This window comes from Dicentrarchus labrax, unplaced genomic scaffold (assembly GCF_905237075.1).
Source record: "Dicentrarchus labrax unplaced genomic scaffold, dlabrax2021, whole genome shotgun sequence".
Classification (NCBI taxonomy): Eukaryota; Metazoa; Chordata; class Actinopteri; family Moronidae; genus Dicentrarchus; species Dicentrarchus labrax.
The window spans coordinates 13604459-13618948 of NW_026136722.1; the positions used below are offsets into that span (position 1 = coordinate 13604459).

Sequence of the window (14490 nt, forward strand, 5' to 3'; positions counted from 1 at the left end):
GAATGTTTCCTGTATCTGGTAGGTTTTATGTAGAAGGTCATTTTACTTCCATTAGTCAAAACAGTCTTATCTACAAAATGATAAAACACCATTTTTTTCCCCTCACCTGGAGCTTCAGTGTACTGGTGGCCGTTCATCTAACTCAGTTAAGGCTCATTACCACAGGGGAACGTAAAAGGCACTTAGCAACGCTTGCTCAACCAGCCATTGTTTTTAACCAGAAAAGCTTTGGGGGAGGTAAAGCTCTAAGCGCTGCTGCTGGCGCCAAACTTCAGACTTTTATAAAATGTGCCTGGTGGAAAACAATAGTCTTACAATGCTTCACTCATTGAGGCACAAAGTAGCACATTTTCTGATAATGAAACAAAGGAAATGAGGGCTGAGGCCCAACAACAGAGACTAAATATGGTAAAATGGTGCCGTTTTTATTAATTACATACAGTATTTATAGTTTTTATTGCACTTCCAAGTTAGTTAAAAACAAACAATAGTGCAATGAACTATACACACATTACATAAAAAGGTACCATGCAGCATACAAACAAGCTTAATACAAAGCAACATCATCCGTAGTTTTATTTTATTTTTTTCTTTTCTTTTCATACATGTAGCTCGGAGCTGCCTGCAGCTGCAGTAGAAAAACCTGCTTCTGAGCAGGAGACAGGGCTGACTGTGCAATGACTCGTCAAGGCCTTTCACGGTGAGAGGATTTAAGTCTTGAGGCTGGTTATTGCATGGGGTTGTGTAGCAGACAGTACTCTAAAATTATATTTACAAAGCCTATCTATGGTCTCAGATTCCTAAAAAGTCATCTACATTAAAACAAGGTGTACTATGTATACAACAGGATGTCTTCATAGGTGTCTGACATTCAAGTTTAAAGAGAAATTAGTTAATGTGAGGAGAGTCAAATATAAATTGGGGGGGGGGGATCTGTCTGCTTTGGGATAATTTCTTATAATGAAAGCTTATTTTCAAAAAAACCCACATCTTTGGTCCATGCTCAAACCCATGACATGGCGAAACTTTGGCTTCACAAGAATATTCAAACAGTGAACACAAAGGAGCTACACAGGATTTACACATCTGAAGCAGAACCAAAAGCATTTATGACTTCTGGTTAACCTTATATCAAAACACATCTGGGTCTGCATTTAAAACATAAAGAAGAACAGTAAAAAAAAAAGAAAAAAAAAGAAGAAGCAAAGTTTGCATAAATAATATTACAAAAGCATCCATGGCCTGATTAAAAAGGTTTCCATTTAAATAGCAGACTGGGAACTCTTGACTAGGGGTTTTATGTGTACTCTAAGTTTAATTTCTTGTATTTCATATACATTGTGAAAATAACATAATAAACAAAGAAGCACCTGTTATTTTCAGCAGAGCAGAGCTGCATTAGGGTAGTAACTGACATAAGCAAAATGATTTAATCAGTCAAGTGTTAACCAAGTTTCGTGTCAAGGATTACAGCCAAGACAAGCAGCACAACAAAGGACACATAAGAGCATCTGGTGGAAACAATGAAGAAACAGCTCAAAAATCCTTTGGTTTATGTGAAACACAATTAACTCAGATCCTGAATGTCATCCAGGAAATGGTTTTTTTGATCAAACACACACACACACACACACACACACACACACATACACACACACATACACCTACACATACACACACACACACACACACACACACATACACACATACACACATACACACATACACACACACACACACACACACACACACACACAATCCCAAAGGTAAGAGTCTATATGGCCATGGCAGCCAAAGTGACTTAGCTACAGAGTTCAACATCTGTTTCCAGTTCCAAGTTCACATGGCTCACTGCATCAACAGTTCCAGGTAATGCAAGCCTGGCGGGGACCTTATGAAAACTGACCGTCTCTGATGAACATGTCAGCATAAGGGCACGTGAGAGAGTGAGTGAGTGTGTATGTGAAAGAGAGAGAGCCAAAGACAGGGGAGGAGGTGTGTGTGTGTGTGTGTTTGCGTGTGTGTCACTGAATGTTCTCAACACTATTCCAGCAGTGCATGAGGGACGACTGCCTTCTAGGAAAGGCAATAAAAAATATGGCACACTTAGAGAGAGAAAGAAGAGAAAGAGTAGTGTTTTCACTCTTAGCCATACCTTCATGAGGGGAGTACCACAGCTTATTGTTGCTCTAAGTCCTATCTCTTGACGCTATCTCTCCCTGATGTAGTTAGCCTCACGCCAACATCTCACATTGTCGAGGGGGGTTGGGGTGAGGTGGGGGGTGTTGCCATGTAGGGTAACAGAGGTGGTTGCGTGACAGGATGGGGTGGAGGGCGTGTGACAGCTCATCAGCAACCGCATTGGTTTCTGTGGGTTTCTGGCCTCACTTGCAAAACAGAACCCCTTGCCTTCCCGTCCCCCCTCCTCCTATATCGGCCAGCTCCTTCAGCTGGAAAGCTCAGCAAGGGTTTATTTTCACGGATGGGGAGCGAAAACAGCGCTCTCTTTGTTTTGGCTGCCGTGCCGTTCCCAGTGGAGGAGGCGTGGTGTCCTGAGGACTGGGGCTGGGCCTCATAGGGGCCACGTGGAGGAGGACGGTGGGGGGTTGGGGGTATCCGGGTATGGGTCCCTCTCAAACGGGGTGCGAGGGCAGCTCCAGGAAGGTGGGTGTCAGCGTGGAGGCCAGGTGATGGAATCCCAGCTCTGTGCTTTCTGTTATGGTGATGTCCGCATCTTCCCCTTTCCCTCGCTGGTGACGGATGGCACTGAAATACGCATTCATCAGCTGCATGATCTCAGTCAGCTGTGACAGAGAGAGAGAGAGAGGTCAGATTGGTGGCAGTCTTAGTGTCTGTCTGGCACTGTCACAGGAGGGTGGAGAAGGATGATGTCATTCAGCTGCTAGAAAAACTGGATCCTCCAGAAGCCGAGGATGATGATGTTTGGCAGATTCTGAGGACACACACACCCCTCAACCAGAAAAACATGTGTGTGGAAATTTCATCACTTTGACATATTTTGTTCGGCAGCTGTTGTAGAAAAAAAAGGAGGGCACTGCGGAGGAGTTCATCTGTCCCTCCGTTACCCTGACCTTGGTGGACATGACCACCAAACCACCATAAGCCACCATGACCATTACCTTCCCTCCAGTCCAGCTAATACTTGGCTAAACTTGGTTTGTGAGAACATTAACTAAAGTCTCTAAGCTTCAACCCGCACCCACTCTTCAACTTTAACTGTAACTCTTGAATCAGCGGCTAATCTTGCCTTCAACATTAACTCCAGGTCTAACCATAATCACCCCCTGCAAATCCACGCTCTCTCTTATTTCCTGCACAGTAGCTTAAAACCCTGCACATTCTTGTCAGTGCAATATAAGGCCTTAAATTCTTAAAAGTAGAAGCCTTTTTGGGTTGTACTTCAATTCGCTTGCACGTCCAATAAATAAATAAAAGCCACTTTTGTGCCTCATGAGAGATCACAGAGGGATTTTTTGTTCTGTGTGGGAAGATGCAAGCAAATCTACCCAGTGAAAGGCAAGATTTGTTCTCTACTGAAAAAAAAAAGTCTGTTTGGAAGACCATCCATGTTTCTGAGAAATGTTGCCTAATATTTTAATCTAACCACTGCAATAAAACTCACCCCCAGTTGCCATTTAATGCCAGGAAGTTAAACTTTTGGTGGTTAGTACGGTTGGAGAGCAGGGGCAGGTTGTATGCTCTCCATTTAGACCAAATTAATGAGTGTTTTTAAAGTGGGTCAGAGAGCTGGAGGGAGGGGGGTATCATGAGCAGACAACGTGTTTCTTTCACTTACTCTGCAGAACACTGCATGGTGATAAGGCCACTTGGCCCTGCACTGTACACAAACTGAATCCTGAATACATGAGAGATAGATTGTGTCCAAGCTAGGAAGAAAAAACAGTCCCAATAATAAGAGATTTCACTTCCTTCAACCCCTCAGCTAACTCATGACGTGAGCCACTATACCTTGGTGGTTTCAAACAGCAGATCCCGATCCCCAGCTGTGATTTTGAAGGTGTTGCTATCAGATATGCCGTAGGAACAGATCTGGCCATATGGAAAGGACTCCAGGGCCTCTGCCTCTCCCTGCCGATACAGAGACACGGATGTAGCAGCTACACCCAACCACAACTTCTGGGAAAAACTTCCTGTTGAACTCTGGAGGGAGGAAGAGGTAAGCAGATGTCAGAGCAGCTCACAGTTATCCCTTACTTTACCTCAAGAGTCAATTGACTCTTGAGCAAAGAGGGAGCGCGACCTTACAACTAAAACAACAATAAAACAAAAACGTGACCTCATAATACTCACAATATAAAAGTCCACTTCATAAAGAGTGCATCCAAAGCCCGACCACTGGCGTGCAATTGTGAGGTAGGCAGCAATACTGTCCCTCCGGCTGTAGCCAGCCAGACCTTTCCAATGCTCCAAAATGGATCCCATGACAGCCGCTGCCTCCTCCTTCAGTCGGCTCCGCAGACGCATGTCCTGCTCCACTTTTTGCTTGTGCGCTGCTGTAGCTGTGTGGCTCCACAGCGTCCCTGCCAGGAGGCCTGTGGGGAAGAGCTGCGTTGCAGGGCAGCCCTGGGCCGCCACCTGACATGGCGGGAGGGCTTGGGATGCAGATAGGGACACGAGGACTCGAGCTTCTAGCATGTGACCTGGGAAAAGCTCGTCCAGAGGTGGGCAGGGGGCATGTGTACTGAAGTCACCCATCAGACACTGAAGCCTCAGCGCAGCCAAGGCCTGTAGGTCCTCTTCACAGGCAGGCAGCTGGCCACGCACCACCATCTCATGGCACTGTAGCGCAAAGGCCAAAACCAGGACAAACAGTGAAAGAACGAACGGAACGAAAAGAGGTAAGGTACAATTTGTCAGTAATAGCCCCATTCCTGCCATCAATCCCGTCTACCCCACCCTGTTTTATTTTGTCCCATAACTCTTTTATGAGAGTCCTCAGGAAAATGTTCTAATGAAGCCAGTGCTGGCTGCCTTTTGCCCCCTCTGCACTACAGCCAGTGCTCTTAGTCATGCTTTTTATGCAGTGTTTTATTGCAATCACCGCCCATAAGACATTACTGATTGTTCAGAAAAAACATAATAATCGAATGAAATACGAGCAATGAATCACTGCAGGACAATAAATTATATCTCATTATCAGCACTGAAATGGTCACTCATAACAAAGACACTCTCAAAGGAGGACTCTGCCCTTTGAGGAGTTGTGTTCTGCTTCATTACCTGCTCAAAGAGGAGGAGATATTCAATGCTGTCCACTGATATGCTGTCAGCATCCAACAGGCAGTAGAGCTTGAAACACAGTTTCCACTGGGATTTAGACTCTGACTCTTTGGTGGAGAGGCTGCACAGAAGAGGGACAGAAAGGGTTAGAAAGTTTAGACAGGTAACACATATAAAAATATATAAATGGTATACCAAGAATCCTAAGCCTAGATGTTAATATGTTACAAGTTATTGCCTCCTTAATGTGTAATATTGTTGTTGAGTAACTTGGCGGTTTGTGGAGTTTCATGTTTACCCTGTCACTCATCAATGTGAGGACATGGACGCCCACGCTTGTTAAAAAAAAAAAAAAACACAGGTCCCTTTTATTCCAGCTGGATGCCTTATCGTTTCATTCGAGACTCTGCCTTGTACAACCAAATGACATCAGCTTCACCTTGGCTATCCAGCAGCTGGCTCTGCTGACAGAAATAGTGACACACGTCCAGTTTCCCAGCAGGGTGTCATGTTTGACCAACAAGACCAGACAAGGTCACCAGTTATCAAGGATACTGGATAACGTTCAGCATGGGAGTTAGACTAGCGAAGATAAATATACAATCCACCGCTCTGTTGGCATTCATCTAACGAGTGACAAATAGCTCAGATTCCTGCCAGACATAGTTTTGATAGTGTGTCTGTCTGCTTGGTTTTATTGTGTCTGACTTCCTCACGATGTCAGTCTGTTCTGTTTTACAGGGTGAAGACTGACATTTTATTTTCAAACCTGGTCAGGATGTCTGCGATCAGAGCGCTCCCTGCAACTGGCTGCTCCCACAGTGCATTCTGCTCGTACAGTGCAAACGTGTTCTTGCTGTCTTGCAGGCTGAGCTTCTCCTGCATCCTTCGAACCACCTGGTGAGGGGCAAGGGAACAGACAATGACACACAATGGTTAAACTTTAAGAGCCCAAACAGAAGAGGGAGAAATGCAATTCCTGTGATTATCATGGCTTAGTAATGTCACTAGACTCCAGATTAGGATAGGAAGTTTTAAATTGGAATGCATGAGAAGCTGAAAGACTGAGAAATCCGATGCCATAAAGTAGAATACAGACAAATGTGCCCAAACCTCATTGGCAGTAGTGTGTGAGCTGATGTAGAGCTGGCAGGACCCGGGGCCAGGATAGTGCACAGTGCACAGCATCTCCTGTCGGCTCATCAGCATCTGGATCTCCTCCCAGGATGGCACACACTCCCGACACTTGGTTTTCTCCAGAGCCTCGCTGATAAATGACGCATAGTTATCCATCTCAGACTCAGGACTTTGGCTCTGGATCCTGCAAAAAAGAGTGAGAGTGAGGTGGGTGGATACGTACCGTGTGTGCGTGCCTGTGCTTGTGGCAGCACATTTAGAATTGCTAGATATCTGCCAGCAAAATGAAAATGTTCAATACATAAAAGGGAGAACTTGTTAATGCTCCTGATGTTAACAGTGACTCAAAGTCTGAAAAGTGTAATGCTATGATTATGGACTTTGCGTCATCCTTTTGATTCAACAGAGTTCTTTATTTTCTTTGGGCTGGCAATACTCAAAAGTCAATGAGGCGAGGAATGACAAATGTTCTCACTTTAGCTCTTAGGGACTTAAAATGCTCAACATCCCTCAATCCTTCAAAGAAAAGGAAAATGGCAAAGAAAACATGTTTGACTTTGGATAGCGCACGAAACAGGAAAAGGTGTTTCCGCTCCTGTGAACCAGGGTGACCTGCCACTTCCTCCCAGCGGAGTGTCCAGGAGTGGTAGGTGAGTGTGTGTGTGTGTGTGTGTGTGTGTGTGTGTGTGTGTGTGTGTGTGTGTGTGTGTGTGTGTGTGTGTGTGTGTGTGTGTGTGTGTGTGTGTGTGTGTGTGTGTATGTGTGTATGTGTGTGTGTGCTGTTGTTTTAAAAGAGGGGACACAAAGGTAGTAGATAACACACTACAAGTGGAGCCTTAAGTCTCACACACTTTGCAGTGTGAAAGGTGTGAAATACAACCTGATGGAGTTATGAGCTCAACAGAGGGAAAAATAGGAAGGAAACAATTATACTGCGATGTTCGTCCCAAAATACACAAAACAGAGGACAGAGAGAGGCGAACAAGAGGGACTCAAACATTCTGCCAGACAGAGAGAGGCCCTCTCATTCCCTCCGATGTCTCTCATAACTATATGGCCACAGGGTGGGATTTGTCCTGCTGAAACATAATTAGGAATGTTCCACTGAGTCTATGTGATCCTTCCTATACTCTCCTCTCTCTTCACCCCTCTCTGCTCTTTCCTCCTTTCTTGCCCCCTCCTCCTCCTCTGCTGCTTTCTTTCTGCTGGCCTATTCTCTCTGACAGCAGACATTCCCTGGGGGTTTCTCAGGGCACTGGGGGAGAGGAGGAGGGCTTCTGGGCCCACTGCCCAGCTCCAGTCTTAGCTCAGCCCAGCTGCAGCCTCAGCACTGATCCACAGAGTGAGAGAGTGCGTGAGAGCGACAGCAAGACATATCAAAACACACAGGCAGCAAGTTCCAGAGCGTTATTATGAATCGCCATTGCATGCAACTGTTCCATTAGCTAGAGGGTGATTCCCAGCACAGACATATAGATAGAAAACTCTAGTGGTTAGATGGCATGTCGTTAGACAGAAAAGCTAGAGCAGGAGATTAGCACAGCTAAAAACTTAGATTAGCATGCTTGACAGAAGGGCTAATTCAGACCTGCAAATCCAGCCCTAAAACACTGGATCTGTCTGGTGGAACACGCTAACAATGTGAAGGCATATCACGCTACTATATCTAAACTGGTCGTCAATGGTGCTGGCGCCTGCTTTTTGCCCGCTGTCTAGACCCCATGTTTTCCTTGCTACTGCACACTACTGGTTCACCTTTTCCCAGCATTCAACCTGCTCTCTCTAATGCGCTCACTCATATCCAACAACTGACTACTGGTCTGATGTCCCATTCTTATGGGACATGGCATCTTGTTGCTACACTTTTTTTGTCTTTACTTTTGACTTAGATCATAATCATAAACTAATTGTTATGAGTATAAAATAAACACTGCAATGTTACTGTTTCTATTACCTTAAACTGTCAGCATAGATGGATTCACTGCGTTTGCCACCTGTCTTCCACAATTTCCCACTGAGACAAACCAGAGCCAGCAAAACCGAGAAATATATTTTCCATTTGCAATTACAAGTAGGAAATGATGTGATCAGCTTTCTTCAGTCAGCAGGATTTATCTAAGCCAACCTGTTTATTTATGCTAAATACAACATGAGTAAATCCAACCTGAATGTGGTATCTAATTTTCCAAACTACATTGCAATATATACACAGATCATTCCCTCTTTCAAGTGAGTATATATCAGCTGAGCTAAACAAAACAAAGACAGCACCTCACTTCTCACAATTCTTTTCATTTGTGGAATCCATACTAGAAAACATTCAAATCTACAGTTTCTACTCTTTAACAATTGTTAGTGTTATCTCACCTCTTAAGGTGGAATCGCAGGTACTTGAGCACGGTGGGCCCTGGCAGGAAGGTGCAGCTCATGCAGGTGAGAAGCTGCCAGTAGCGGAGGTGTGCAGCAGTGGACGGGGCAGGTGTGTAGCTGGTCTGCTTCACTAGCTGGCAGTAGACCTCGTCGCGGAGGGGCCGCAGGTCCAAGCAAGTCTGCAGCACGCCCTGGATGATGGGAATCGGTTCCCGTGCCGATTCTAGCTGCTGCAGGCAGTTGAAGAGCTTCACGGCCTCCTCTCGCACCGAGCCGTAGCCTTTTCCGCTATGGTCTGAAAGAGGGAGGAAGACGAGCAGTGCAATATTAGTTACACTTGGATTTTCTCCTTGTTTTCTCTGTTTTTTAACTCTTCAGGATATCTGTATGATGCTAACATTGTGTTATGTAAGCATATTGAGTTACAGTAGATATTTATGCTGTAATACCATCATTTATTACACATATTGTTCTTATTGTCTTTTTTTATCTTTTAGTTTTGTGGTGTGTCCGTTTGCACTTACTTTAATGAAACAGCTAAGCCAAGAAAGGGTGTTCTTATAGTGACCTGCATTGTGTTAAATGCTGCCTCTGAGCAATTGGAACAGAATAGTAATCAAAGAGATTACATTGCTTCATTACAATTAGCAATAAAGACCTTGAACGGTAGTTAAAGTAAATGGTAACTGCCAAACACAACTGAACAAACACAGAGGCTTGAGTGGTCAGTTTCTGCTAGATAACTTACATAACTGTTAATATAGTCAAGAATATTGCATACAAATTTTGTTATATAATGTATGAACAGCTCCAAGAAAGACTCTTTTAGCTCGCATTAGCTTTGAGACCTGAAACTACTTGTTTTATGATCTAGTTTAAAATGGTATGAATTTCTGTCTGTACAAATTATGTTTATCCTTATTATCATTTCTACCTGCAACTTCAGACAGTGTTGTTATGGTAATGTATGACGTGTACATGTTAACTACTTACATGTGTGCTCCAGGCTGCCGTAGGGGAAGGGCAGCAGAGGAGCGTACAAGGGGCCCTGGGTGTACTTCAGGATGGGATTGTGCTGGTAGATGTGCTCCACTACTTCAGGGTGGAACTTATTCTCCTAAAGTAAAATTGTGACGATGAGAAAACAAAGTAAAAAAACAAGCTCTCATATGCCTCCAGTATGCCTGCAGCCAACCTGGAGGCAAGTCAGCGAGTGGGTGATTAAGTGTGTCTGTATGTCTGTCAGGGGTGACCAGGGTCGATTTGACCAGGGTCACACTTCAGCTCTGGCAAGTTTCAAAGCAGCAGGAAGGTCAAGTGATGACCCAGCACACCACACTAGCATGACGGTCACGTTATATTTTATCTGTTGGTGTCAATGAGTTTAGTGTGTGTGTGTGTTTGTATCTTTCACTGCCTATGTGGATAGATGCCTTCCAGCGGTACAGATGGCTTCCATGCTACTGCCCTCCAGCACCTGTTGCTCATTAGTAATGTTGCCACTGCTCTGGCTCTCTCCGGCCTCTGATACCACCCCCCCGCCCCCGCCCCAAACCAGCCACCCTTTTTCTCTGGCTAAAATACAAGCCCGCTTTCACTCCTCCTTAGTGGGGCAAAGTTGACACATTCTTCTGAAGTGTTTGGTGCACACTGGTGACAGGCTTGTCTGTTTGAAATGTGGGAATGAGATGCTGCTCTGTGGACCACATGCAGCATGATACAGGATCATCATCCATGATATTCATACACTGTACATGCATGATAAGGTCCATAGACTGTCTCTTATTCCCTTTGATCTTCCCCCGACCAATGCAGAAGTTCAGCATTTTGGGATAGACACTTCTCTTTCTTGCCTTAAGCTCGATGAGAAGATTGATACCACTCTCAAGTCAGCGTGGTAGATATGAAATTACAGCCAGCAGGTGGCTAACTATGCTTATAGCTAGCACAAAGACTAAAAAAAACAATGGTAACAGCTAGCCTGGCTCTTTCCAAAAGTAACAAACCATCCAACCAGTACCTCTAAAGCCCACAAATTCCAGAAAACAAAAGTAAAAACAACAATTTGCTGTTTTACAGGGGGTTATGTACCAGACTGTTTCTTGGCTGACGCGAGTAACTTCCTGGATTCTCCGCTGGTCTCCTGGCAACTGGTCCTGGCCCAGAAATTGTTCAGCATATAACCTCCCATAAAATGGGGAGTTGACGTTTTTACACATCTTTCTTTGAACCGATTAAACAAATGAGGTATGACATGTTAATTTGTGAACGTTAGAGGTGCTGCTAGGCCAATTTTGTCACATTTGGACAGAGCCAGGTTAGCTGTTTCCCATGGATGTATAAAGGAGATCTGGATACAGCGCTGAAGGCGGTGCTCTGTACATTCCTATGAAAGTTGCTCCGTGGCACATGACGCCAAAAAAGCCACTTCCCGCTGCAAAGAAATGACCCAGATGAATACATACTGCACATGCTCTACGGGCCACAAATGTTATCGGACTGATCAAATTCTGACAGTGAAACGGCTCATTTGTTGGGGGTTGTGATGCTTAAAAAAAATGTATCCACCCTTTCACAGCCACTTCTTTTACAACGTTAGATTATGGGGGAAAGTATTTTTTGGACCAGTGTGCATCATGTGACAGATGCCATTGCTGTAAATACACGGTTTGGCCACTATGTCAAACTGGCTTCAAAGCCCGGCGCTCTTCCTGGGGGCTTGCGGTTCCCCCTGTTTCCATGCTAAGCTAAATAAGCTGGATACTGGCAATAGCTTCATACTTAGCATGCAGACGTGAGAGTAGTATCAATCTTCTCATCTAACTCTCGGCATGAAAGTGAATAAGCATATTTCACAAAATGTTGAACTTTATTGAATAATTCTCATTTATTATAACTTGGCCATGATTTTTAATATTAAGCTCACCAAAATAATTGATAAAAATTGTTAAGATATGGTAATTCTGCAACATTGCCTATTTTACAACAAGGTTAGTGATGGAAAGACACAGAAGCAGTTAGATGGTTGTATACCTGTAGACAGGTTGTAAACAAGGCAGAGTTTAGTTATTATTTTCACACTTAGTTGTTGTTTTCTGTTCCAAATAAATTTAGTTAAACTGTAAGATCATCTGACTGCTTGTGTTTCCTGCTCTTCACATCTCATTTTAGTTACGTTGCACCGTTCCCAGATCTTAGCAATTACACTAACTTGGTGAATTGTGTCATTACAGACAGGAATGATAATCTGACAATTAAATATAATGTGTGACACATTTAAGATAGACAATTGCACCCATCCAATCTGTTCTTCAGATCTTCTCTCCTTTTTTCTCTCTCTCTCACACACGGCCCCTGGTTGTAGGTCCAAGGCTAAAACGGCATTTCCTGCTTTCTCTTGTGTCTGTAGCTGGAACATGAATCTATGCTTTAATGATAAACTAGCAGGCCTGTTAACACAAAGCCTCTTCTGTTCATTCTCTCTTTGATTTTTGCAGCAGCAGTCCTAATCTCACAGTCGAGAAGGAAAATACCTCGTCTATTTGAGAAAGTGTGCCTGTGTGTAAAGGTGTGGGAGAGAAAAAGCAATAGACTGAGAGAGACTGTAGGAGAGAAAGACTGAGGACAAGTCTTCATGGTGAAAAAGCAAAACAATAAATAAGGCGCTCTTTAAAAGCAGGCCCCCTCTATGTCACCAAAATATAAGCTTGGCCCCTCCTGGTGAAGCAGACAGGGGCAGACGGAGGCATGCAGATTAACCACTTTCTTTGAGATTAGAGACTCTTTGGGAGATTACGGAGACAGGAGGCCAGGCAAAGGACTGCTTATCTGGCCCTGCTGCTCCACGCCAAGCCCTCCTCAACCTTGTCTGCCAAAACTGTCCCTCTCTTCACCCCAGGGGCAGACTGATGCAAGACGAGTCATCTGTCTGCTCAATGAGATTCCAGCACACTGTGCTCTGTAGCTACCCCTCGTCTAAAAATATGCTGTCCCTGAATACACTTCAATCTCCTTCCATGTGAGAAGGTAAAGCAAAAAACATCCTTTCAAATACAAACTTTCTGAGCATCCTAGAACTGAAAATACCTTTATTTTGAGAAGACCTAATGTTATTATGTCCTGTCCCAGTGGAATAAGATTAGGTAATTCAAAAGAGAAAGGCAAGCAGGAGAAACTTTGGACTCTAGGCCCAATGAGGCTGTGTGGTCTCCATGGTAACAGAGCAGGGGGAGCAACAGCAACTGTGTGTATATGTTTTTTGTGTGTGTGTGTGTGTGTGTGTGTGTGTGTGTGTGTGTGTGTGTGTGTGCTTTGTGGCCCACCTCAATATCTCGAATCAAGAGCTGTGTTGGTGTTTCCACGGGTGCTTTGGTATCAATGATTTTCTGGATGGCACATGCCCAGTGCACAGCCTCGTTGAAGTGCTTTGTGTACAGCCTGTAGCAGTGCTTTCGCCCATATACTGTGATGCTCCAGTACCCTGAAAGAAACACACAAAAAACTTTTTATATGACTGGCACTTGGAATTCAAACTGCACCTCATATGACACTGTAATTTAAGTAGATGGGGAAGAGAACATTGAAATTTTCTCTGCACGGGACACCCCGCATATCTGGCATGACTCCCTCTCCCTGACTTCCTCTCTCAGTTTCACAGAGGATCAAAGGTCAGCCTGAGAGGAACCTCAGATCACACCAAAACCAAACAAGAACAGTTATTCTACAGATCAGTTAGGACACAAGTGTTAAAGCCCTCAGTGAGTCTCCTCTTGGACAACCTGTAATAAAAGTGAAAAAAGGCGTGCTTCCTCCTGAGGAAGTATTAGACATACCCCAGGCAGCTTGGCCTGATCTGCAGACCCACGGCTGTTATCAGGCTTTCCTGCTACGTGACTTGGCACCACGTCCTTCTTTGTTTAGATTTTTGTACAAACCCAAAATAAATGAACTTTTACAACTGAGATTATGACAAGGAGATACTGTCATTGCCTACTTTGAACCAATTTGTTTCCCTTACATTAACTATGTTGTAAAGGGTCAATGCCAAAAATGGAACCCTTAAAGGGAACTAATATTTCATGGTAACAACCAGAAAATGCACAGAGGAAGTACATATTTCATGCTCTCTTTTGTGACAGATTTCTCAGTGGCTTAGGAGGAACACAGAGTTATTCAGTAGTGAAACAGCCAATAGAGCTTGTGTTAAAGCCACTGTTGAAATCACACTTCTGTCCAGAAAAGTCCCATGGCATATGAGTTAGTAAGACCTATGTTTGTGTTTTGGTTTATACAATGGTTTGGATATTTTAAGTGGTTTGGTGAAGTCATCAGGACATAATCCCCTCCATTGATGGACAGGCAGACAGAGTAGACACAGGGCGACATGCTTGAGTAATACAGAGACTTGAGAAGGGCAAGTCATCCCTGTGTCTCTTCCCGTATAGCCAAGACCTTCCTCTTTATATTCTATGGCTTTTGTTTTTTTTTTCAGAAAAGGAAGGGAGATGCCCCGCTGATTACTCAGATGCGAGTTTTCTAGACCAATCTTGAGCCACGTTTTGGATCAAACACAGCTGGGGTTTCCCCAACTTACTCAGAGTTACAGCACTCATGGGAAGGGAAAGGGGACCACAATATCAAAAAACCCAGAACAACTTCTTAGGAATTTCAAAAAAATATCTACGATCACTACACCACATAGGGAATTAACACAGATCTTAC

The 14490-nt window shown here is 44.1% G+C and overlaps 1 protein-coding gene across 1 annotated transcript in view; it reads right to left on the reverse strand.

Moving 5' to 3' along the window:
* Positions 1 to 404: 404 nt before the first annotated feature.
* plekhh3 (pleckstrin homology, MyTH4 and FERM domain containing H3) overlaps positions 405 to 14490 on the reverse strand; it is a 32276-nt gene continuing 18190 nt past the window's right edge. Inside the window, exons 5-13 of the mRNA XM_051387196.1 lie at positions 13092 to 13249; positions 9763 to 9886; positions 8767 to 9064; positions 6376 to 6583; positions 6032 to 6159; positions 5263 to 5383; positions 4333 to 4821; positions 3991 to 4182; positions 405 to 2804 (exon numbers count right to left, since the gene is read on the reverse strand). Coding sequence (XP_051243156.1) covers positions 2634 to 2804; positions 3991 to 4182; positions 4333 to 4821; positions 5263 to 5383; positions 6032 to 6159; positions 6376 to 6583; positions 8767 to 9064; positions 9763 to 9886; positions 13092 to 13249 — 1889 coding nt within the window. The 3' untranslated portion in view covers positions 405 to 2633. The remainder of the gene's footprint in view (positions 2805 to 3990; positions 4183 to 4332; positions 4822 to 5262; positions 5384 to 6031; positions 6160 to 6375; positions 6584 to 8766; positions 9065 to 9762; positions 9887 to 13091; positions 13250 to 14490) is intronic.